This window comes from Callospermophilus lateralis, chromosome 4 (assembly GCF_048772815.1).
Source record: "Callospermophilus lateralis isolate mCalLat2 chromosome 4, mCalLat2.hap1, whole genome shotgun sequence".
Taxonomy (NCBI): Eukaryota; Metazoa; Chordata; class Mammalia; order Rodentia; family Sciuridae; genus Callospermophilus; species Callospermophilus lateralis.
In genome coordinates, this window is record NC_135308.1 from 75,304,795 (window position 1) to 75,331,602 (window position 26,808).

At 38.0% G+C, this 26,808-nt stretch overlaps 1 protein-coding gene across 1 annotated transcript; it reads right to left on the reverse strand.

Annotated features, from left to right (window-relative positions):
* Positions 1-4,719: 4,719 nt before the first annotated feature.
* LOC143398333 (C-type lectin domain family 4 member A-like) lies at positions 4,720-26,790 on the reverse strand. The gene is made up of 7 exons (XM_076855315.1): positions 26,739-26,790; positions 22,794-22,897; positions 22,336-22,353; positions 19,106-19,214; positions 16,586-16,737; positions 7,364-7,479; positions 4,720-4,867 (listed from the first exon to the last, which is right to left on the reverse strand). The coding sequence occupies exons 1-7, from the start codon at positions 26,788-26,790 to the stop codon at positions 4,720-4,722; spliced, it is 699 nt and encodes a 232-aa protein (XP_076711430.1).
* Positions 26,791-26,808: the final 18 nt, after the last annotated feature.

Here is a 26,808-nt window from a genome sequence, read left to right on the forward strand (position 1 = left end):
TTTATTATTATTATTATTGTTGTTGTTATTTTTTTTAATTTGGGTTTTTTCTCTCATTTCTTTCATTTTCATTTTCTTTTTTGTGGTAGCTCTTCTTTAATTTTTTTATGTTTTTAATTTTTTTAACCTTTTTAAATTTTTATTATTATTTTTTTAATTTTAACTTTCATTTTTTTATTATCATTAATATCTTTTAAAAAAATTTCTTTCTTCCCCTATTTTCTATTTTTTTTGTCTTTTCATCTCTTTACAATTTTTTTTATTTCCCCTTTCTTGAGTTCTACTTGCCTACCCTCATTCTCTTTAGTGACTTCTTCCCTTCCCTTCTAATATCTTTCCTCCCAAGCATCAAATAAATTTATAGGAGTAAAACAGTAACTCAGCAGTCCTCTGAAGCAAGCAGGGGTGGCCATCCTCATATCGAATAAAATCAACTTCAAGACTAAGTTAATCAAAAGGGATAAGGAAGGACATTATATACTGTTAAAAGGGACCATTCACCAACAAGACATAACAATTATCAATATTTATGCACCAAATAATATATGCAACGTTTATAAAACAAATTCTCTTCAAGTTCAAGAATCAAATAGACCACAACACAATAATTATGGATGACTTCAACACACCTCTCTCACCATTGGACAAATCCTCCAAAAAAAGTTGAATAAAGAGACTATAGAGCTCAATATCACAATCAATGACCTAGACTTAACTGACATATATAGAATATATCAACCATCAGCAAGTGGATATACTTTTTTCTCAGCAGCACATGGATCCTTCTCAAAAATAGACCATATATTATGCCATAGGGCAACCCTCAGTAAATATAAAGGGGTGGAGACAATACCATGTATTTTATCTGATCATAATAGAATGAAACTGGAAATCAATGATAAAAGAAGGAAGGAAAAACCCTACATCACATGGAAAATGAACAATATGTTACTGAATGATCAATGGGTTACAGAAGACATAAAGGAGGAAATCAAAAAATTCTTAGAGATAAATGAAAATACAGATACAACATATAGGAATCTATGGGACACAATGAAAGCAGTTTTAAGAGGGAAATTCATCGCCTGGAGGTCATTCCTCAAAAAAAGGAAAAACCAACAAATAAATGAGCTCACACTTCATCTCAAAGCCCTAGAAAAGGAAGAGCAAAACAACAGCAAATGTAGCAGAAGGCAAGAAATAATTAAAATCAGAGCGGAAATCAACGAAATTGAAACAAAAGAAACTATTGAAAAAATTGACAAAACTAAAAGTTGGTTCTTCAAAAAAATAAATAAGATCGACAGACCCTTAGCCATGCTAACGAAGAGAAGAAGAGAGAGAACTCAAATTACTAACATACAGGATGAAAAAGGGAAGATCACAACAGATGCTACAGAAATACAGAAGACAATTAGAAATTATTTTGAAAACCTATATTCCAAAAAAATAGAAGAGAGTGAAGACATTGATAAATTTCTTAAATCCTATGATTTGCCCAGACTGAGTCAAGAGGATACACACAATTTGAACAGACCAATATCAATGGATGAGATTGAAGAAGCAATCAAAAGACTACCAACCAAGAAAAGCCCAGGACCAGATGGGTATTCAGCGGAGTTTTACAAAACCTTTAAAGAAGAATTAATACCAATACTTTTCAAGTTATTTCAGGAAATAGAAAAAGAGGGAGCGTTGCCAAATTCATTCTATGAGGCCAACATAACCCTGATTCCAAAACCAGACAAAGAAACCTCAAAGAAAGAAAACTACAGACCAATATCTCTGATGAACCTAGATGCAAAAATCCTCAATAAAATTCTGGCGAATCGAATACAAAGGCACATCAAAAAAATTGTGCACCATGATCAAGTAGGATTCATCCCTGGGATGCAAGGTTGGTTCAATATACAGAAATCAATAAATGTTATTCACCACATCAATAGACTTAAAGATAAGAAACATATGATCATCTCGATAGACCCAGAAAAAGCATTCGACAAAGTACAGCATCCCTTTATGTTCAAAACATTAGAAAAACTAGGGATAACAGGAACTTTCCTTGACATTGTAAAAGCTATCTATGCTAAGCCTCAGGCTAGCATCATTCTGAATGGAGAAAAACTGAAGGCATTCCCTCTAAAATCTGGAACAAGACAGGGATGCCCTCTATCACCACTTCTATTCAATATAGTTCTCAAAACACTGGCCAGAGCAATTAGACAGACTAAAGAAATTAAAGGCATAAAAAATGGAAAAGAACTTAAATTATCACTGCTTGCAGATGACATGATTCTATACCTAGAAGACCCAAAAGGGTCTACAAAAAAACTACTAGAATTAATAAATGAATTCAGCAAAGTGGCAGGATATAAAATCAACACGCATAAATCAAAGGCATTTCTGTATAGCAGCGACAAAACTTCTGAATTGGAAATGAGGAAAAACACTCCATTCACAATATCCTCAAAAAAAACAAAGTACTTGGGAATCAACCTAACAAAAGAGGTGAAAGACTTACACAATGAAAACTACAGAACCCTAAAGAGAGAAATAGAAGAAGATCTTAGAAGATGGAAAAATATACCCTGTTCATGGATAGGCAGAACTAACATCATCAAAATGGCGATATTACCAAAAGTTCTTTATAGATTTAATGCAATGCCAATCAAAATCCCAACGGCATTTCTTGTAGAAATAGAGAAAGCAATCATGAAATTCATATGGAAAAATAAAAGACCCAGAATAGCAAAAGCAATTATAAGCAGGAAGTGTGAATCAGGTGGCATAGCAATACCAGATTTCAAACTATATTACAGAGCAATTGAAACAAAAACAGCATGGTACTGGTACCAAAACAGGCGGGTGGACCAATGGTACAGAATAGAGGACACAGAGACTAATCCACAAAGCCACAACTATCTTATATTTGATAAAGGAGCTAAAAGTATGCAATGGAGGAAGGATAGCATCTTCAACAAATGGTGTTGGGAAAACTGGAAATCCATATGCAACAAAATGAAACTGAATCCCCTCCTCTCGCCATGCACAAAAGTTAACTCAAAGTGGATCAAGGAATTAGATATCAAATCAGAGACTCTGCACCTGACAGAAGAAAAAGTTGGCTCCGATCTACATATTGTGGGGTCGGGCTCCAAATTCCTTAATAGGACACCCATAGCACAACAGTTAATAACAAGAATCAACAAATGGGACTTACTTAAACTGAAAAGTTTTTTCTCAGCAAGAGAAACAATAAGAGAGGTAAATATGGAGCCTACATCATGGGAACAAATTTTTACTCCTCACACTTCAGATAGAGCTCTAATATCCAGAGTATACAAAGAACTCAAAAAATTAGACAATAATATAACAAATAACCGAATCAATAAATGGGCCAAGGACCTGAACAGACACTTCTCAGAGGAGGACATACAATCAATCAACAAGTACATAAAAAAATGGTCACCATCTTTAGCAGTCAGAGAAATGCAAATCAAAACCACCCTAAGATACCATCTCACTCCAGTAAGATTGGCAGCCATTCTGAAGTCAAACAACAACAAGTGCTGGCAAGGATGTGGGGAAAAGGGTACTCTGGTACATTGCTGATGGGAGTACAAATTGGTGCAGCCAATTTGGAAAGCAGTATGGAGATTCCTGGGAAAGTTGGGAATGGAACCATCATTTGACCCAGCTATTGCCCTTCTCGGTCTATTCCCTGAAGACCTTAAAAGAGCGTACTACAGGGATACTGCCACATCGATGTCCATAGCAGCACAATTCACAATTGCTAGACTGTGGAACCAACCAAGATGCCCTTCAATAGATGAATGGATTAAAAAAAAATGTGGCATTTATACACCATGGAGTATTACGCAGCACTAAAAAATGACAAAATCATGGAATTTGCAGGGAAATGGATGGCATTAGAGCAGATTATGCTTAGTGAAGCTAGCCAATCCCTAAAAAACAAATACCAAATGTCTTCTTTGATATAAGGAGAGCAACTAAGAACAGAGCAGGGAGGAAGAGCAGGAAGAACAGATTAACATTAATCAGAGACATGAGGTGGGAGGGAAAGGGAGAGAAAAGGGAAATTGCATGGAAATGGAGGGAGACCCTCAATGTTATAGAAAATTACATATAAGAAGTTGTGAGGGGAAGGGGAAAATAAACAAGGAGGGAAATGAATTACAGTAGATGGAGTAGAGAGAGAAGATGGGAGGAGAGGGGAGGGGAGGGAGGATAGTAGAGGATAGAAAAGGTAGCAGAATACAACAGTTACTAATAGGGCATTATGTAAAAATGTGGATGTGTAACCGATGTGATTCTGCAATCTGTATTTGGGGTAAAAATGGGAGTTCATAACCCACTTGAATCTAATGTATGAAATATGATATGTCAAGAGCTTTGTAATATTTTGAACAACCAATAAAAAAAGAAAAAAAAGAAAATTCTGTACCATCATTATAGTACAGAAATAATATGGAGTAAACTCATTGTACATAAAGTAAAAGTCCCCTACAATAATTATGTTAGGTGCTCTGTAGGAAGTAAACTGATGAATTCCATATGCAGCACTAATATTTCCTCAAAAGTGGAATAGTTGACCATATACCTAAAAGTCTATGGAATGTCTTTCATAAAGAAGAACTCATGAGCTAGCTCTAGAATAATGAATGCAAATCCAAAAACATGTCCATGGAAAGTGTTGATTCATAAGTAGATCTTCATCATTTCACAAACTGATCGGTCACGATTTTTACAAAGTGCATCATTCCAGCCCCACTGCAATGATGCACGGAGATGATTTACTATAACACAAGGCTCTTCACTGTGAGTTGGCTCACCTGGAAGCCAGAATCTGAAACAGAGAAAAAGGATGAAATTATTCTTCCAAAATGACTTTTAAAAGGATTAGGGACAGTTATGGGGCCACAGGCTGGGGTGGAACTTTGTGGAAGTCAGGGTCAGATATGCGCAAGACTAACCCTTCCCAATTCTCATGCAGTTTATCCTCCACAAACACCTCTGGCATTTATCTAGAAAATTGTGCCCTCATCACTCATATTTTCTCATACCTTATTGCCCTAAGCATTTGACCAAAATGGTCTACACAAAGGCCCTGTTGCCAGGGGACTGTCAATCCATGGGGCATTCTTATATGATAAAGGGAAGTCACCATGGTCCCGTGTATCAATATAGACTTTTTTTCCTTTTTTAATGAGATGATTTTGAAGTCTGAAGAACCAATTAAATCTCTAGATCTTCTACTTATTCCTGTTTTCTAGGTCAAATAATTTAATTTCTTAGATTCTCAGCTTGCCTATCTAAAAACTGGACCAGAGTAACAGCACTAAATATTTCACAAAGAAGATATAAGGATCAAAGATAGAAGTATACTAATGTATTTAAATGCCTTTAAAGATTACATAAATATGAAATATTGTAATAGTATCCAAATGTAGGATTTTTGCTTTATGAGAACTATTAAATCATAATAATATGCAATAATATTTAAAACCATGATTTTTATTTTTTTTAGGATTTTTGAAAGTTTGAGTAATATTTCATTTTTTTATTGGTTGTTCAAAACATTACAAAGCTCATGACATATCATCTTTCATACTTTTGATTCAAGTGGGTTACGAACTCTCATTGTTACCCCAAATACAAGTTGCAGAATCACATCGGTTACACATCCACATTTTTACATATTACCATATTAATGACTGTTGTATTCTGCTACCTTTCCTAAACCCTACTATCCCCACTCCCCTTCCCTCTCATCTTCCCTCTCTACCCCATCTGCTGTTGCTTAATTCTCTCCCTTGTTTTTTTTTCCCTTTCCCCTCACAAACTCTTATATGTAATTTTGTGTAATAATGAGGGTCTCCTTCCATTTCCATACAGTTTCCCTTCTCTCTCCCTTTCTCTCCCCCCACTCCTCTCTGTTTAATGTAGTCTTTTCCTCATGCTCTTCTTCCCTGTTCTGTTCTTAGTTGCTCTCTTTATATCAAAGAAGACATTTGGCATTTCTTTTTTAAGGATTGGCTAGCTTCACTTAGCATAATCTGCTCTAATGCCATCCATTTCTCTGCAAAATCCATGATTTTGTCATTTTTTAGTGCTGCGTAATACTCCATTGTGTATAAATGCCACATTTTTTTTATCCATTCATCTATTGAAGGGCATCTAGGTTAATTCCAGAGTCTAGCTATTGTGAATTGTGCTGCTATGATCATTGATGTGGCAGTATCCCTATAGTATGCTCTTTTAAGGTCCTCAGGGAATAGATAAAGGCGCTAAAAGCATGCAATGGAGAAAGGATAGCATCTTCAATAAATGGTGCTGGGAAAACTGGAAATCCATATGCAACAAAATGAAGCTGAACCCCTTTCTCTCGCCATGCACAAAAGTTAATTCAAAATGGATCAAAGGACTTGATATCAAATCAGAGACTCTGCACCTGATAGAAGAAAAAGTTGGCTCCGATCTACATATTGTGGGGTCGGGCTCCAAATTCCTTAATAGGACGCCCATAGCACAAGAGTTAAATACAAGAATAAACAAATGGGACTTACTTAAACTAAAAAGTTTTTTCTCAGCAAGAGAAACAATAAGAGAGGTAAATAGGGAACCTACATCCTGGGAACAAATCTTTACTCCTCACAGTTCAGATAGAGCCCTAATTTCCAGAATATACAAAGAACTCAAAAAATTAAAGAATAAGATAACAAATAATCCTATCAACAAATGGGCCAAGGACCTGAACAGACACTTCTCAGAGGAGGACATACAATCAATCAATAAGTACATGAAAAAATGCTCACCATCTCTAGCAGTCAGAGAAATGCAAATCAAAACCACCCTAAGATACCATCTCACTCCAGTAAGATTGGCAGCCATTATGAAGTCAAACAACAACAAGTGCTGGCGAGGATGTGGGGAAAAGGGTACACTTGTACATTGCTGGTGGGACTGCAAATTGGTGCGGCCAATTTGGAAAGCAGTATGGAGATTCCTGGGAAAGCTGGGAATGGAACCATGATTTTTAAACATAGAGAATAAATAGAGTTTTTAAAAGCAAAGTAGAATCCACCTGGTTTGAAATACTATTGTTGGGTGACCTTAGCTGAACTATCTGTACTCTCCAAACTCAATTTCCTCAGTTCTATAATAGGAAAAATAATGTATGTCCCTTGGGTTCTGTAATAATTTCATGAGGTAATAAAATTGATTAACTGTGTGTGCAACAGGACAAGAGTGAGCTGTTTTAGTTTCAGAACTGATGCTGGAACACTCTAAACTTCCTGCATGACCCAGGACCCAGGATTCCTTTATCTAATTCTGTACTCACGTGGCACTTTGTTTGTATGGGGTCTGATCAACCCATTGCCAGTGTCCTTGACCCTCTGGATCTGATAGCCCCACAAAATAAGCAGCATTTTTATCCAAATTCTGAGTGAGGAAATCCTAAAGGAAAAGAAAAGGAAAAGAAGTCATAGGCTTTAGATACTCAGCCTGAACTGAGGGGTTTTTTTTTAATTTGCCAAATCATGCTATGTACTAGTATTAATGTAACAGAATGAAGTCCACTATCATGTGTAAATATGATTCACCAATAAAAATATGTTTTGCAGAATTTTGGTGATTTATTTCTTCTTTCTTGTTTGAATTTTAAAATCTATCAGGTAACATGATAATTTGATACATATACACAGTATATAATGATAAAATTGGTAGAGTTAACATTTTCATCTTCTTTACATATTTTTAAAGATTTTACTCACAACTAATAATTATACTTATTTAAAGGTACAGTGTGATTTTTCAACTGAACTCTTTATGGTCACACAGAAATGAAAACAAAAGGAGATTGTTCAGGAATAACCAGATGGGGACCTGAGAACATCAGATCGTTGAGAACAACAGGATCAAAGACATCATATGTGATTTTATTTTATCTTAATTTTATTAAATATGAAAGCAATTCTTACCTACAATCATAATGAATTATCATCTCAAATTCAACTTCCCTCTTTTCTTCACTGAGAAAATATTCTTCAAAGTTGCACATGAGAAAATTCTTATTCCTGGGAAAGCTGGGAATGGAACCACCATTTGACCCAGCTATCGCCCTCCTCGGACTATTCCCTGAGGACCTTAAAAGAGCATACTATAGGGTTACTGCCACATCAATGATCATAGCAGCACAATTCACAATAGCTAGACTGTGGAACCAACCTAGATGCCCTTCAATAGATGAATGGATAAAAAAAAATGTGGCATCTATACACAATGGAGTATTATGCAGCACTAAAAAATGACAAAATCATGGATTTTGCAGGGAAATGGATGGCATTAGAGCAGATTATGCTAAGTGAAGCTAGCCAATCCTTAAAAAACAAATGCCAAATGTCTTCTTTGATTTAAGGAGAGCAACTAAGAATTGAACAGGGGGAAAGAGCATGAGGAAAAGATTAACATTAAACTGAGATGAGTGATGGGAGGGAAAGGGAGAGAGAAGGGAAATTGCATGGAAACGGAAGGAAAACCTCATCTTTATACGAAATCACATATATGAGGTTGTGAGGGGAAAGGGGGGGAAGGGAGAGAACTGAACAACAACAGATGAGGTAGAGAGGGAAGATGGGAGGGGGGGGAGGGGGGATAGTAGAGGATAGGAAAGGCAGCAGAATACAACAGTCACTAATATGGCATTATGTAAACATTGTGAATGTGTAACTGATGTGATTCTGCAATTTGTATTTGGGGTAAAAATGGAAGTGCATAACTCACTTGAATCAAATGTATGAAAGATGAAAAAAATAAAATAAAATAAAATAAATTTAAAAAAAGATACAAATACCAAAAAAGAAAATTCTTAAGAATTTAATCAGGAGATCCAACATGGCGGCGGGCAGAGAGGTTGCACTTTCACTGCACTCCCAGTGATGGGGTCATAAAGTCGCAAGGATAACTCTTGGATCCTACCAACGGAGATTCTCCTAGCAAAATTCCATTGAAGAGAGACCGCCCGGGAGCTACTAGGATTTTTTTAAAGCGTCTGTGTGACCCGGACAAGCGGGACCCTGCCACTAGACGCGGAGTTCCAGATTCACCTTCCACAGTCCGCGCACCGCGGGCACAGCTGCAGATCTGTCCACCTGCCCGCAGCCAATGTGAATGGGTCCTGCTAGATGCCAAGACACAGCTTGGCAGGAAGAAGTCTTTAGCCAAACCCCCACAAGCCAGGAGCTGAGGCAAACCGGGCCGGACCAGTTCCACCCCTCCCCTCGGACACTCCGGCAATGAGCCTGGGGCCCGCCATAGCAGAGAGGTGACGTCATCGGAGTTCGGCCGGCAGAATTCCTTCCCAGCACAGCAGAATCCACTTTAGCAGGTGTGTGACTTCCCATACTGATACAGGCAGCCAGGAAACTTCATTGACTTCTCAGGGGTCGTGTCCGTAGGGAAGCAGAGGGGATCCCAGACCCCAAGGCCCCCATATCACCAGCGGTGACCATCAGGGTCTTAGCCGCCAGTTTACCACAGCACTGGGCCTTAAAAGGGACACGCGGTGGGGCTGCAAGTGTAACTAGACCTCTGGAGAATCACTTCTGGGGAACAGGACCTGGCTGGCAGGCTGACAGGAGGAAGGGGGTTAAGAGCTGGAGAAGTGAAATGGCTCTGGACTGACAAGTCTGAGAGACTCCCAGGAGACGCCCTACAGAGATAGCTCTCAGCAGGTACAGAGCAGACCCTCCGCTTGGAGGGCACAGCTCTGCCTACTGGAGGAGAAGAAGGTGGATCTCCAAGACTTTAATTTTTGTTGTTGTTGTTGTTGTGGTGGTGGTGGTGGTGGTTGCTGCTGCCGATATTTTTTTTCTCTCTCTCCTTATTCTCTCCCTGATCCTTTCCCCCCTACTCCATATCTCTTTCAATCCCATTTCAAGTTTTTTTGTTCTTTTCATTCCCCTATAATCTATCTCTCCCTCCATCCTTTTTTCTTTTTAACAGCACCTTGATTCCCCTACCCCCCAACTCTCATCCCAAGCATTACATCTTCCATTGCGTGTAATTGTCTAAATGCAAATAGGTGAATATCTCGAGGCTGTCTATAAGACTCCCAAAAACCTAGCTACTAACAACACCCTGATCCAATTGCCCGGTAGTATCCACCTTCAGTGGAGCAATCTTCTAAAGTAGCCAAGACATACTAACCATCGTACCACCAGAGCACCCAACCTAAACATATAGACCTAAGAACAAACAGCAAATCATTATATGCATACAGAACCTAGAAGCCTTATATGAATTGAATGAATCAGCTTTAAAGTACAACAAAGCCCAACATTTCTAGGCATAATCTCCCAACACAAAAGAGAGACAACAGAGATATACAAAGCCAAAACAAATGTATAGGAGAAAGCAGTTACAAAGCAGTCAAACAGAGCTGGAAAGCAACGTGAACAATATGAAAAAACAAGGGAAAAAGGGGTTACAAACAATGCAGGACAATCTAAATATACAGGAGGACATAGCAGAAACAGAAACATGGACAGGGAAAGAAATCAAGGCATACCTAATTCAGATGGAACGGAATGTTAAGAGAAGACACGAGACAGCAAATCCAAGCATTGAAAGTATATTTTGAAGAGGAACTAACCACACAAATTCAATCAGTAAAGAATGAGCTTTATCAGGAGATAGAGGTGTTAAAAAAAAAATCAAGTTGTAATCATAGAAATGCAAGAAACCGTAAATCAGATTAAAAGCGCTAATGAGAATATTACAAACAGACTAGATCAAGTAGAAGTCAGAACATCAGATAATGAAGACAAAGTTTATCAACTTGAAAAGAATATAGTTAACACAGAAAAGATGCTGAAATCCCACGAGCAATCTACCCAAGAGATATGGGATCTTATCAAAAGACCAAATTTGAGAGTCATTGGGATAAAAGAAGGCACAGAGAATCAGTCCAAAGGAATGGATGGCTTACTAAGGGAGATAATACTAGAAAACTTCCCAGAGATGAAAGATGGAATGGATTGCCAAATCCTGGAAGCTTACAGGACCCCAAACATCCAAAACCATAATAGACCAACTCCAAGACACATAATCATGAAGATAGCTAACATACAGGACAAGGAGAGAATACTAAAAGCTACGAGAGAAAGGAGGCAGATTACATTTAGGGGTAAACCAATTAGGTTAACGACTTATTTTTCATCACAGACTTTGAAAGCGAGAAGATCCTGGAACAACGTATTTCAAACACTGAAAAATAATGGATTCCAACCAAGAATACTGTATCCAGCAAAACTAAGCTTCATATTTGACAATGAAATTAAAATATTTCATGATAAACAAAAGCTAAAAGAATTCACAGCCAGAAAACCAGCACTGCAAAGCATTTTGAGCAAAATATTACAAGAAGAGGAACTGAAAAATAGCGCCCAAAACTAACAGTGGGAGGTATCTCAGTAAAGGGGAAGAAAAATAACCAAAGAGGGAAAACTAGCCAATCTAAAATAAATAAATAAATAAACATGACTGGAAGTACAAACCATATTTCAATTGTAACCTTAAATGTTAATGGCTTAAATTCACCAATCAAGAGACATAGGCTAGTAACCTGGATTAAAAAAACAAATCCAACAATATGCTGCCTTCAGGAGACTCATATGATAGGAAAAGACATTCACAGACTGAAGGTGAAAGGTTGGGAAAAATCATACCACTCACATGGCCATCAGAAGCAAGCAGGAGTGGCCATTATCATATCGAATAAAGTCAACTTCAAACCTAAGGTAATCAAAAGGGATAAAGAAGGACACTATATACTGTTAAAAGGAACCATCCACCATCAAGACATAACAATTATCAATTTATATGCACCAAACAATGGTGCTGCAACGTTCATAAAACAAACTCTCCTCAAGTTCAAGAGTCAAATAGACCACAACACAATAATTATGGGGGACTTCAACACACCACTCTCGCCATTGGACAGATCCTCTAGACAAAAGCTGAACAAGAAACTATAAAACTTAATAACGTAATCAATAACCTAGACTTAACTGACATATATAGAATATATCAACCATCATCAAGTGGATACACATTCTTCTCAGCAGCACATGGATCCTACTCAAAGATAGACCATATATTATGCCATAGGGCGACTCTCAGTAAATATAAAGGTGTGGAGATAATACCATGCACCATATCTGACCATAATGGAATGAAACTGGAAATTAATGATAAAAGAAGGAAGGAAAAATCCTGCATCACCTGGAAAATGAACAATATGTTACTGAATGATCAAAGGGTTACAGAAGATATAAAGGAGGAAATCAAAAAATTCCTAGAGTTAAACGACAATACAGACACCACATACTGGAATCTATGGGACACAATGAAAGCAGTTTTAAGAGGGAAATTCATTTCCTGGAGTTCATTCCTCAAAAAAAGAAAAAAACAACAAATAAATGAACTCACACTACATCTTAAAACCTTAGAAAAGGAAGAGCAAAACAACAGCAAATATAGCAGAAGACAAGAAATAAATAAAATCAGAGCGGAAATCAACAAAATTGAAACAAAAAAAACCATTGAAAAAATTGATAAAACTAAAAGTTGGTTCTTTGAAAAAATAAATAAGATCGACAGACCCTTAGCCACGCTAACGAAGAGAAGAAGAGAGAGAACGCAAATTACTAACATACGGGATGAAAAAGGCAATATCACAACAGACACTACAGAAATACAGAAGATAATTAAAAAGTATTTTGAAACTCTATATTCCAATAAAATAGAAGATAGTGAAGATATCGATAAATTTCTTAAGTCATATGATCTGCCCAGATTGAGTCAGGAAGACACACACGATTTAAAAGGACCAATAACAAAAGAAGAAATTGAAGAGGCCATCAAAAGACTACCAACTAAGAAAAACCCAGGACCGGATGGGTATACAGCAGAATTTTACAAAACCTTCAAAGAAGAATTAATACCAATACTTTTCAAGCTATTTCAAGAAATAGAAAAAGAAGGAGCTCTTCCAAATTCATTCTATGAGGCCAACATAACCCTGATCCCAAAACCAGACAAAGACACTTCAAAGAAAGAAAACTATAGACCAATATCTCTAATGAACTTAGATGCAAAAATTCTCAATAAAATCCTGGCGAATCGAATGCAAAAGCATATCAAAAAATTGTGCACCATGATCAAGTAGGATTCATCCCTGGGATGCAAGGCTGGTTCAATATACGGAAATCAATAAATGTTATTCACCACATCAATAGACTTAAAGATAAGAACCATATGATCATCTCGATAGATGCAGAAAAAGCATTCGACAAAGTACAGCATCCCTTTATGTTCAAAACGCTAGAAAAACTAGGGATAACAGGAACTTATCTCAACATTGTAAAAGCAATCTATGCTAAGCCTCAGGCTAACATCATTCTAAATGGAGAAAAACTGAAGGCATTCCCTCTAAAATCTGGAACTAGACAGGGATGCCCTCTATCACCACTTCTATTCAACTTAGTTCTTGAAATACTAGCCAGAGCAATTAGACAGACAAAAGAAATTAAAGGCATAAAAATAGGAAAAGAAGAACTTAAATTATCGCTATTTGCGGATGACATGATAATATACTTAACAGACCCAAAAGGGTCTACAAAGAAACTGCTAGAGTTAATAAATGAATTCAGCAAAGTGGCAGGATATAAAATGAACACGCATAAATCAAAGGCATTCCTGTATATCAGCAACAAAACTTCTGAAATGGAAATGAGGAAAACCACCCCATTCACAATATCCTCAAAGAAAATAAGATACTTGGGAATCAACCTAACAAAAGAGGTGAAAGATTTATACAATGAAAACTACAGAACCCTAAAGAGAGAGATAGAAGAAGATCTGAGAAGATGGAAAAATGTACCCTGTTCATGGATAGGTAGAACTAACATTATCAAAATGGCGATATTACCCAAACTTCTCTACAGGTTTAATGCGATGCCAATCAAAATCCCAATGGCATTTTTTGTAGAAATAGATAAAGCAATCATGAAATTCATATGGAATAACAAAAGACCCAGAATAGCAAAAACAATACTAAGCAGGAAGTGTGAATCTGGAGGTATAGCGATACCAGAGTTCAAACTGTACTACAAAGCAATAGTAACAAAAACAGCGTGGCACTGGTACCAAAACAGGCAGGTGGATCAATGGTACAGAATAGAGGACACAGAAACCAATCCACAAAATTACAAATTTCTTATATTTGATAAAGGGGCTAAAAACATGCAATGGAGGAAGGATAGCATCTTCAACAAATGGTGCTGGGAAAATTGGAAATCCATATGCAACAAAATGAAACTGAATCCCTTTCTCTCACCATGCACAAAAGTTAACTCAAAATGGATCAAGGAGCTTGATATCAAAGCAGAGACCCTGCACCTGATAGAAGAAAAAGTTGGCTCCGATCTACATATTGTGGGGTCAGGCTCCAAATTCCTTAATAGGACGCCCATAGCCCAAGAGTTAATAACAAGAATAAACAAATGGGACTTACTTAAACTAAAAAGTTTTTTCTCAGCAAGAGAAACAATAAGAGAAGTAAATAGGGAGCCTACATCCTGGGAACAAATCTTTACTCCTCACACTTCAGATAGAGCCCTAATTTCCAGAATATACAAAGAACTAAAAAAATTAAACAATAAGATAACAAATAACCCAATCAACAAATGGGCCAAGGACCTGAACAGACACTTCTCAGAAGAAGACATACAGTCAATTAATAAGTACATGAAAAAATGCTCACCTTTTCTAGCAATCAGAGAAATGCAAATCAAAACCACCCTAAGATACCATCTCACTCCAGTAAGATTGGCAGCCATTAGGAAGTCAAACAACAATAAGTGCTGGGAGGATGTGGGGAAAAGGGTACACCTGTACATTGCTGGTGGGACTGCAAAATGGTGCGGTCAATATGGAAAGCAGTATGGAGATTCCTGGGAAAGCTGGGAATGGAACCACCATTTGACCCAGCTATCGCCCTCCTCGGACTATTCCCTGAGGACCTTAAAAGAGCATGCTATAGGGATACTGCCACATCCATGTTCATAGCAGCACAATTCACAATAGCCAGACTGTGGAACCAACCTAGATGCCCTTCAATAGATGAATGGATAAAAAAAAACGTGGCATCTATACACAATGGAGTATTATGCAGCACTAAAAAATGACAAAATCATTGAATTTGCAGGGAAATGGATGGCATTAGAGCAGATTATGCTAAGTGAAGCTAGCCAATCCTTAAAAAACAAATGCCAAATGTCTTCTTTGATTTAAAGAGAGCAACTAAGAACTGAACAGAGGGAAAGAGCATGAGGAAAATATTAACATTAAACTGAGATGAGTGATGGGAGGGAAAGGGAGAGAGAAGGGAAATTGCATGGAAACGGAAGGAAACCCTCATTTTTATACGAAATCACATATACAAGGTTGTGAGGGTAAAGGGGGGGGAAGGGAGAGAACGGAACAACAACAGATGAGGTAGAGAGGGACGATGAGAGGGGAGGGGAGGGGGGATAGTAGGGGATAGGAAAGTCAGCAGAATACAACAGTCACTAATATGGTAGTATGTAAACAATGTGAATGTGTAACTGATGTGATCCTGCAATCTGTATTTGGGGTAAAAATGGAAATGCATAACTCATTTGAATCAAATGTATGGAAGATGAAAAAAATAAATAAATAAATAAATTTAAAAAAAAAAGAATTTAATCAATTTACTTTCATTATATCATGGATTTTTTTTTTCCTTTTGATACCCAAAATTGAACCCAGGAGTGCTTAACCAATGAGACACATCCCTACCATTTCTTTTTCTTTTAATATTTATTTTTTGGTTTCAGATGGACATAATATCTTTATTTTATTTTTATATGGTTCTCAGGATTGAATCCAGGGCCTCATACATGCTAAGCGAGCACTCTACCATTGAGCCAGAACCCCAGTCCTCAAGCACAATTTCCTATATTTCAATTAGGGACAGGGTCTTGCTAAATTGCTTAGCAAGCTACATTGTGGAGGATTGCTTTGAACTTGAGATCCTCCTGCCTCAGCCTCCCAAGCCTATGGGATTACAAGCATGTACCACAACAACCAGCAATTCACAAATTCTTAAAATTTCATTCCTGATTGCCGATTGTGAGTCTCTTGATTTAACTTTATCCATTGAATTTAATTCTCCTTTCTGTTAAGCAGTTGATCATAAAGAAAACAGTTATATATTGAAATAACCAACTTCTATTATAGGGAGAAATATTTTCATCCTTCCACTAAACCCCCAGGTCTTAAGTGTTGAATGCCACAATATCCCTGGGGGTAGGTTAGTTACACTAAAGAAGGTACAAGGTGTAGAATGGGAAGGCTGAGGGAGCCTCTCCTATCTGTCTTATGGAAAGTCTTCTACCACAGCATCAATATCCCTTCTTAGCAAAGACATGTACAAAAGTCAGACAGGCTCATGACTCCATTGTCTCTTAGAAAGTACCTGCTCTTCCTTGCTGTTGATCACCACCAGATGGGCTGCCATTCTAGAGCAGTTCTCCTGACTCTCCTTCCAAGATTTTGCATCAGTAGAAAAAAAGTAGCAACTGGAACTAAATGACTTCCAATTCTCTGGGCAATAGCTCCAGACTTTTCCTTTGTAGGCAAGAAGGGCAAATATGTGTGTTATATGAAAGTGTATTTTTAAATGCTTGTATTATTAAATTTACAGACTAAGGGAAACAGCATGAAAGTAGCAGCTCCCATGTTCACTCAGATATAAGGAGGAGCCCACTTTCCTCAGGTGCCAAGGAGCCAAGTTGCCTCAAACAGGCAATAATGTGTCAAGACCTCTTCATCTGCTGAACTGGTATCAGGAAAAAAAAAGCAGCTAAAATATTAATGTTTAAAAAAAAACTAAACCCCAAAACCTCAAAATAGAAATATCTATGTTTCAACAAAAAAAATTAATCATACCAAGGACCGGGAAGTTCTCAATTTTAGTAAAAAACGTGATAATCAGTAGCTGTAGAAAAAAAAAAAAACAAGAAACAAAAATGTTACAATTATCTGACAAAGTTTTAAAGCAACCATGATAAAAATGCTTCAACAAGAAGATACAAACAATCTTGAAACAAAGGAAAAGCCCTAAGTAACTTAGAGAAGCCCTGTGTCAAACTTAAAAAAAAAAAAATAAAAGATGGGGGGGAGCTGGAATGTGGCTCAGGGGTTTGGCAGCCAAGATTCAATCTCCAGTACCCAACACAAACCACCTTCCCCCCAAAAGAAGCAAAGGTATGCTGACTCATAATGGCAATGAGTGGGTGGGGGAGAGCATGGGAATAATGAAGGAACTTTAGATAGGGCAAAGGGGAGGGAGGGGAAGGAGGGGGCAGTGGGGTAGGAATGATGGTGGATGAGTTAGACATCACTACCCTAAATACATGTATGAAGACAAGAATGGTGAGAAAATACTTTATATGCAATCAGTGACTTGAAAAATTGTGCTCTCTCTGTGTAATATGAAATGAATTACATTATGCCATCATGTATAACAAACTAGGATGAAAAAATAATTTAATTAAAAAAAGAAAAACACAAAAAAGTAGACTCAACAAAAAAACAGAAGATGTAAAAAATGGAAATTTTATCACTGAAAAATATAATGACATTTTAAAAGCTTAGCAGACATGCTTTGGCTTCCATCTGCCACTCCTTCCTGAGTCTTCAGCAGAAAAGTTACCCAGATCAAATTTTGGACTTATCAAGCCCCCACATTTCCATGAGTCAAGTTCTTAAAATAAATATTCATATTCATATGGCTTCTGTTCCTCTGGAGAGCACTAACATAATACACCACCCTAAAAATGGGAGCATAACTCCTCCATCATAAAACATTAGCTGCATGTAGCAACCTCCTTATGAACTGTACAGTGTGGAAATAGGAGAGGGAAAAGTAGCTTCACAGTGAGAAACCTGACAAATACCACTTCAGTGATCAAGTTCAGCATCAGTAGTCAACATTCACTTTGATAATATATACCTGGAACTAATGTGATGAATAGCATTTTTTATCTGTGACTTCCTCCCAAAAACAAATAATCTCCCTATAAGCACTAGAAAAACTTCAGATACATGGACAACCAATAATATATAGAATGGTATTCCCCTAAGTTGCCAGAGTCATCTAACAAGAAAGATCTGAAGAAATATCATAGCAAAGAGGAAACTAAAGAGATATGATAAACAAATGGAATGTGGAGGACTGCACAGGATTATAGTATAGAAAAAGAATGAGTTAAAAATTGGGAAAATCAAGAATGTTGGGCTAAGGAAGTGGCTCATGATAGAGATGTGCCTAGCATGTGTGAAAACCTGATTTCAATTCTTACTATCAAAGGGAAGAAAATCATGAATATTGGTTCATTTGTTGTAAAAAAATGCCCTTACTTAGGAATAGCTTAATAATAATGGGCACTGGGTGTGAAAGGTAGGCTTAAAATACAATCTTTTAATATTATCTGCTCAATTTTTCTGTCAATTTAAAAATGTTTTTTAAACACCCTATTTAAAGGTAAAAAAATTCACATTCACAATAATATATTCATCTTCATTTTTATCAAATTTTTTGACATGTGAGAAAAACACTAGCCTTGCAGACACCTCAGAAAGAAGAACAGTCTGAAGAAATACAGTAACAACATATCCTTTTTCCAAATCCAGCTACACATGAACAACTTTAAATATCCATATAAGAATGTGAGATTCTGGGCTGGGGCTATAGCTCAGTGGTACAGCACCTGCCTCATATATGTGAGGCACTGGGTTTGATCATCAGCACCACATAGAAATAAATAAATGAATAATAAATAAAGAATGTTAGATTCTATGATTCTACACCTGTAGCTTAGAATGACCAAGAGACTCCACTTCTTAGTGTGTTCTACCTGAAAATTATAAAGACTGATTTGTGACACTTACATACTACAGTCAGCAACTGAATTCTAGGCACATGAAATTTTACCTTCCATGGTTGAATTGATTCTTACACACTTCAAATTTGTGTGAATCATTTCTTTGATAAATCTTTTATAATTTTTGTCTTCAAGCAGCTGAAATTTTTTGAAAGAAAGCTGGAAAATAGAATAAAACCAATCATTTTGGTAGCATTAGGTCATTGTTCTTTACATTGCTTTCTTGCATTCTATGGACAAAATCTACACATGTCCAATTACTCAATTGGACAGAGCCTCATAGAAAAAGTTTCCCCATGACCCCCCAGTCAATGGAATCCTAATCCTACTACTTTGGAAATATTAGATACCTCCAGGAATAGCTGAAAGAGGAGGAATTGGAAGAAGATATGAAAGTTCCATCATAATGGGATCTGAAGGATGTTATCCATAGTCTCCTTCCAGAGGTAACCCAAGATTCAAACAAAGGCTAAATTTTGTGGGATGGGAGTGGAAGTTATTTAAGGAAATACACAACCTAGGACTTTGGGGGAAGGAAGAATTTGCTAATTTTAACCAATTCTAGGTGATCTTAAAGATTGATCAGAGGACATTGTTCTTCATCTCTTTTGTATGTATCCCCAATTTAGAGCTCACTCACCCCCACCTCTAGAAATTGGATTTTCTAGGCTGCAGTAGTATCTCAGTTTCACAGTACTTGCCTAGAATATATGAGGCCCTGGGTTAATAAACACTACTGCAAGAAATTAAATCTCATCTTTCCCTCTAACCTCCTATTTATTTCTTGATCCACTTCATTCAGGATTGGCATCCATCATTTCATTAAAATCATCCTTGAAATGGATCATCAGTAATTTTCTAGGACCACTTATTAGTCATTTTCTAATGGCCTCTTGCAATCTTTAACCCAGGTCTTCCACCTTAGCTCCTAGTACACTGTTTTTTCCTGTTCCTGCCTCACCTTTGTTACTGCTGCTTCTTATCTTCTTCCTTCACCTCTCTTCCTCCATTCACCTTTTAAAAAAATGTAGCATGTCCAAGATTTCTTTCCTAATCCTAACTTCTTGTTTAAAGTCCTCTTCTGGAGTGATAGCATATATTCCCATGTAGGACTTGTTATAATTTTATAAGTGACTTCCAAAATTCCAGACCTCTCTCTCCTAAAATCCAGGCAAATATGCCTCCCACTGGACATGTACATTCTGTGTTAACACATTGTGCCCAAAATGTAAATAATCATCTCTCAAAACAAACCCACTATTCATCCTAAACTGCCTATGCCTTGGAACAACTTCTTCATTGCTGAGTTTACAAGGTCAGAAAATTATATTCACACTTAACATCTCTGGGTCCTTTAATCTCCAATATTCATCAAGCCTTGGCCTCCATGATCATAACTTCTTTACCCTTCAAAAAGACAGCTACCTGTCTTCTCTTTCTTCACTAACACTATCCTTAAATGAGGCTCTCAATGTTTTCCAATGGGAAGATGAATTAGCATCTTTGGTGCATTATACATAATTATAGGATGCACTGTTACATAGTCATAAACGCACATAACATTATTTGGTCAATTTCATTTCCCAGTACCTCCCCAATTCTTTCCCTCTTCTGTCACCCTGGTCGCCAGCCTCTACTCTACTACCTTTCCCTCAATTTTCATGAGACCTGACCCCTTTTTCTCTTTTTGCTCCTAAATTATCATATATGACAGAAAACACTCAACCAATGACTTTCTCAGTCTGGTTTATCTCACTTAACACAATGTTGTCTACTTCTGTCCATTTTTTAGAAAATAATGCCTCTCCTTACCTTCACCTTTGTCCCCCTAAATCCATTTCCACACCTCAGTAAAAGCATGCCTCCTTAAGTCAAATTTGACTATGTCAAATCCCTGCCCAAAATTCTGCAATGGCTCCACATGACTGACACACTGCAAAACTGGCCTCATTGTTCCACCCTTCTTGTATTTACACCCCTTTGAAATGTGACTTTGTAGCTTCTCCAATCAAGAAGTAGGGTGTATTTCTTCACTAATAGCATATGAGCTGCCTTTAAGACTCCATTTCACCAATAGAATGAGGCAACCAGGATAATTCCAAATTGAAACTTTGATGTGCCTTGTTTCCTTTCACCCTCTAAAATGGAAGTCTGTAAGCAGTTCATCTAAAAATATCAGTGTCTGTGAAGTTAAATAAGACTAGCCTTATAAATGCTATTAAGGAAACACAGATGTGTTCTGAGACAGAATCTAATATAGAACTGATGATCCATAGATTTCATTCTGTAGCACCAACCCAGGCTAGCCTGATGAATATTGAGAGAAATATGGTAAAATTGCTTCTTTCATTCCAGCTCACATGCTCTTCTTCAGAAGCCAAGTTGCCTGTGATTGGTCCCCAATATCATATGCATGAATCAGTTCAGCTAGGACCAAAGGAAACTCCCAACTGAGACCAGTCTAAATTGCCAAACCACACATGCATGAGCTAAATAAATAGCTGTTTCAATTCACTGTTTTAGGCTTCTTTATTAAGTAGCAAAGGATATCTTATCATACAACCTTTAGGGAAAAATCAAAAATTTTTTATAATAATGTATGACCTTCTTCAGGATCTGAATTCTATTTCAGTCTGTCACCTACAACTTCATTTCAAAGTTTTTCACATAGCACTTTATGTTCCCAGTCAGGCATGTTTATATTTCTCCCAATTTTTTCCATGTTGTAATAACATAGATATAATGTATCTATGTCATTTGGTAGTAACAGGGGTAGATGTCTCCTCCTTCAGGAAACCTATCTCAGCTTTCTGTGCTCACTTCTTGCCTGCACAACACTTCCCATCTCAGGTTGTAAATACTGGTTATTTTGACTATTCTATTAATATCTTGAGACCAGTGGCTGTGGCTATTTCTGGTTTCTCTAACACGGTGCCTAGCAAACAATATGTATGGCCATTGTTACTTATCAAATGACCAAATTAATAAATCAAATATCTACTCTAGTATATGCTAAGTTTTATGACTTTTGAAAGCTTGATAAACTCTGAAATACAACATACACATAAATCCACCTATTTGTTAAAATTGACATTTCCTGAGATCTCACAACAAGAAATACAGAAATGATTAGCAGGAAATTCCCTGGGGAACACTTCCTGGAACATTTCTTCCATCCCCTTAATGTCCACCTGCTTATCCAAAAATATCATTGTCTGTGAAGTCAAATAAGATTACAAGCCTTACAAGTGCTATTAAGGAAATATAGATGTGTCGTCACACAGAATCTAATATAGAACTGATGACCCATAGATTTTATTCTGTAACACCAACCCATACACACTTATCTACTCTTCAAATTCTCTCAGTGAACATAGTAAATTCCATGATTTTTGCAAAAGCAAAATTCCCAATGAATTCTCAGGAACTCTAACCCATGTCCACCCCCCCAATAGAAAATTTATTTTTCAAATGCCTGGATTATTGTGAAATGTGAGTTTCTAATGATTAGCTTCTCTTTTTTTAATCTTTTTTTTTTTGGTGGGTTGTTTTGTTGTTGTTGTTGTTGTTGTTTTGTTGTCTTTTTTGGAACTGGGGGGTCAAACCCAGGTCTTTGTGAATGCAAGGCAGATGCTTTGCTACTGAGCTACATGCCAGCCCATCTAATTAATGGCTTCTATTCATAAAAAGCAGGCACTGCTTACTGACTCAGTTGGCATACTTACTTGTAAAAGAAGCAGACAGTAAGATTTCCTTCAGCAGGAAAAGTATCAGCAACAAGGCAAGAAGAAGCTTGGAAAAACCAAAATTACTCTGGTGAGGAATGGTGTTTTCCCTGAGATCTGAAGGATAAAACAAATTAGATTCATCTGTAATGAATTCTATTTTTATTTCCAGTTCCTCCTCTATGAGTTGGCTTTTTCCCACTGTGACCAAATATCTGAAAAGAACAACTTAGAGTAGAAAAAGGTTACTTTGGGTTCATGGCTTCAGAAGTTATTTTGGGTTCATGGCTTCAGTCCATGGTCAGTCTTCTCCATTGCTCTGGGCCTGAGAAGAGCAGAACATCATGGAAGAAGGGTGTAGTGGAGGAATGTGTTCAGCTCAAGACAGCCAGGAGGCAGAAAGAGCAAGCAAGGAGCCAGAGAAAAAATATAATCCACTGAGGAATGATGTTGATCAAATTATATTGTCATATCATGTACACGTATGAATATGTAACAGTGAATCCCACTAGTGTATATAATTATAATGCACCCATTAAAATATGTACATAAAAAGTGCATAATTAAAGGGCATGCCCCAGTGACCAAATTACTTCAGCCACACCACACCTGATTACCAAACAGTAATTCATTCTAATTATTAACCATCAAACTGTGTTGTGAGTGGTTTGAGGTGCCTAAGGGAACAGAGCACCAGTAAACCCAAGTGCAAGAAAGAACAAACAATCAGGTGGTGAAGGTAAGCAATGATGGTGCCTCATAACCACCTGTCAATCAGTGGGATCTCCTGACCAATCCTGGAAGGACATGGATCTCAGCAAGATCCCCTGACCAACCCCAGGAGAACAAGGGACACTACAACCCTCCCTTTCCTGTTCCAAGCCCTCCCTTCTTGCCCTAAGCCCAATAAAATTCCAATCCAGCTGAGCCTGAGCACTCTTCTCCTGGACCTGCTCTGTTGGACTGGAGGGTGTCTCCCAGGAGCAAATCTCAATAAAACCTTGTTCAGCTGCTTTTAATCTGCCTCCTTTTGATCACTGGTGCCTGACCTCACATCTGGTGCCAAAACCTGAGAGGGCTTTTCAGCCCTCCCCATAGGGAGAGGTCGTCTCAACCCATAGGGGTTGAGATCCACCTCTACTTCAAATGAACCAGGAATTTTCTAAGCTGCTCTTTATTTCCTGTCCTTTCATCTAGGCCAACAGGAGTGGAGTAAATTCCCTCATTTCTCCTGGCTTTCCAGCCCCTCTCAGTCTTGGGGGGTCTATCTGTAAGTCACACACATGCCACAGACCCCCACCTGTTCTGCTGAAAGCCCTGGGAACTGTGGAGATGTTTCCAGTCCTTGTGTGAGTCATTCTGATCCATTTGGGCCCCCCGTGGGTTGCAGGAACACTTCAACTCCCACCCAACCCTTATCTGTAACTCAGGTGAGTACAATAAGAATTTGGGATGTCCTTTTTTGCTCCCACCCACCCCCGTGGGTGCCAGAAGGTCAGAGAAAACACCGAGTCCTCCTTAGACCCCAAAACTCCTTTGGGTGGTCTATATTCCAATTTTGCCAAATTAGGACTCACTCAAGACCTGTGCTGTAAGCACCTGGTCTTTCACTCCACTGTGGCCTGGCCCAATGTGAGTTAGACCATGGGTCAAAATGGCCCCGAGAAGGAACTTTTGATTTTCAAATCCTCACTGATTTGGTCAATTTCTGTCAACAGACAGGGAAGTCCCTTAGTTCAGGCTTTTTGAGATTTGCTCCCATCCTACTCTCTGCTCTACCTGTTCTACTGCTCAAGTATTCCTTGCTAGGGAAAATCCCAAATCCCTTTCCTGTTGTTCTTCTCCATCTCCTTCCTCATTCTCAGATCCACCAGAACTACTCTCAGTCCCATCTTCCCATCTTCCCCCTCCCTACCCAGGTCAATCCTCTCCCTCCTCCCCTCTCACAGTGGCACCCTCCCCTCCTCCAGCTACCACAGCTCCTCCTCCCCTGCTCCAGAACCCTCCCCCTTCATTCCTCTCCCCCTCCTCTCTCTCCTTCTCTCCTACAGTCATGATTCCTCTGCCCCCTCTTCTACTGATACAACCCTTCCCTCTCCCCCCTCAAAGGATCTCTCCACCCACTCACTCCTCTCTTCTCCTGTCAGTGCCCACACATGGTCCCACCAGGCCCTCTTACCAGCTAACCCAAAACTCCTTTGTCCTCTCAGGAAGTGGCTGGCAACAAAGAATTGTCCGAGTACGTGTCCCATTCTCACTTCAGAATCTTTTTTTTAATTTATTTTTATTTCTTACATACATGACAATAGTGGAATGCATTACAGTCATAATTATCCATTCAAAGCACAATTTTTCATTACTCTGTACATAAAGTATGTTCACGCCAAATTATGCCATTTTACATGAGCTCTCTTATTTCTTTTTGCATTACAATTCTTAATACACTTTTATAACACAATTTATCATATCTCTGTTTGTATATAAGGTATGTTGACACCAAATTTACATCTTCATACCTGTATTTTGTATAATGATGAGGGTCTCCTTCCACCATCCATGCTATTCCCCTTCTCCCTTTTTTCCCTCCCACTCCTATTCCCTATCTAGAGGTAATCTTCCTCCCATGCTCTCTCTCCCTCCCTACCCCATTTTGAGTCACCCTCCCCTTATATCAGAGAAGACATTCGGCATTTGTTTTTGTGGTATTGGCTAACTTCACTTACCATAATCTGCTCTACTGCCATCCATTTCTCTGCAAATGCCATGATCTTATTCTTTTTTAGTGCTGAGTAATATTCCATTGGGTATAAATGCCACATTTTTTTATCCATTCATCCACTGAAGGACATCTTGGTTGGCACCACAGTTTAGCTATTGTTAATTGTGCTGCTATAAACATTGATGTGGCTCTGTTCCTGTAATATGCTGTTTTTAGGTCCTTTGGGTATAGTCCGAGAAGAGGAATAGCTGGGTCAAATGGTGGTTCCATTCCCAGCTTTCCAAGGAATTTCCATACTGCTTTCCAAATTGGCTGCACCAATTTGCAATCCCACCAGCAGTGTATGAGTGTACCTTTTTCCACCCCAGCACCCTCAACAGCACTTGTTGTTGTTTGTCTGCCATTCTTACTGGAGTGAGATGGTATCTTAGAGTAGTTTTAATTTGCATTTCTCTGATTGCTAGAGATGATGAGCGTTTTTTCGTATATTTCTTGATTGATTTTGTATCCTCTTCTGCGAAGTGTCTGTTCAGGTCCTTGGCCCATTTATTGATTGGGTTATTTGGTTTTTTGATGCTTATCTTGTTGAGCTCTTTATATACCCTAGAGATTAGAGTTCAATCTGATGTGTGAGGGGTAAAAATTTATTCACAGGATGCAGGCTCCCTATTCACCTCATGTATTATTTCTTTTGCTGAGAAAACATTTTTTAGTTTGAATCCAACCAATTTGTTGATTCTTGGTTTTAATTTGTGTGCTATAGGCACCTTATTAAGGAAGTTGGGGCCCAGCCCCATGTGATGGAGATTAGGGCCTACTTTTTCTTCTATTAGATGCAGAGTCTCTGGTTTAATTCCTAGATCCTTGATCCATTTTGAGTTAACTTTTGTGCAAGGTGAGAGATAGGGATCCAATTTCATTTTGTTGCATATGGATTTCCATTTTCCCAGCACCATTTGTTGAGGATGCTATCCTTTCTCCAGTGCATGCCTTTGGCACCTTTGTCTAATATAAGGTAGTTATAATTTTGTGGGTTAGTCTTTGTGCCCTCTATTCTGTACCATTGGTATACCAGCCTGTTTTGATGCAAGTACCATGCTGTTTTGTTACTATTGCTCTGTAGTATAGTTTACCACTTCAGGATCTTTATAAGATTGAAAAGCGCATTGGATCCTTCTCTGCTGACTCTTCTACTTATATTAAGGAATTTTGATACCACTCTCAGGCTTACATTCTTACCTGGCATGACGTCTATGTCATTCTCTCCTCCACCCTTATGCAGGACCCGCATCCAGCAGTCTGTACGAGA

Coding starts and splice junctions, on each gene's coding strand:
- LOC143398333 (XM_076855315.1), bottom strand. CDS start 26,790: ATGCGGGTCCTGCATAAGGGTGGAGGAGAGAATGACATAGACGTCATG. Junction 22,898..26,738: donor TGACATAGACGTCATGCCAG/GTAAGAATGTAA, acceptor TTTATCCTTCAG/ATCTCAGGGAAAACACCATT. Junction 16,738..19,105: donor AATCAATTCAACCATGGAAG/GTAAAATTTCAT, acceptor TTGCCTACAAAG/GAAAAGTCTGGAGCTATTGC.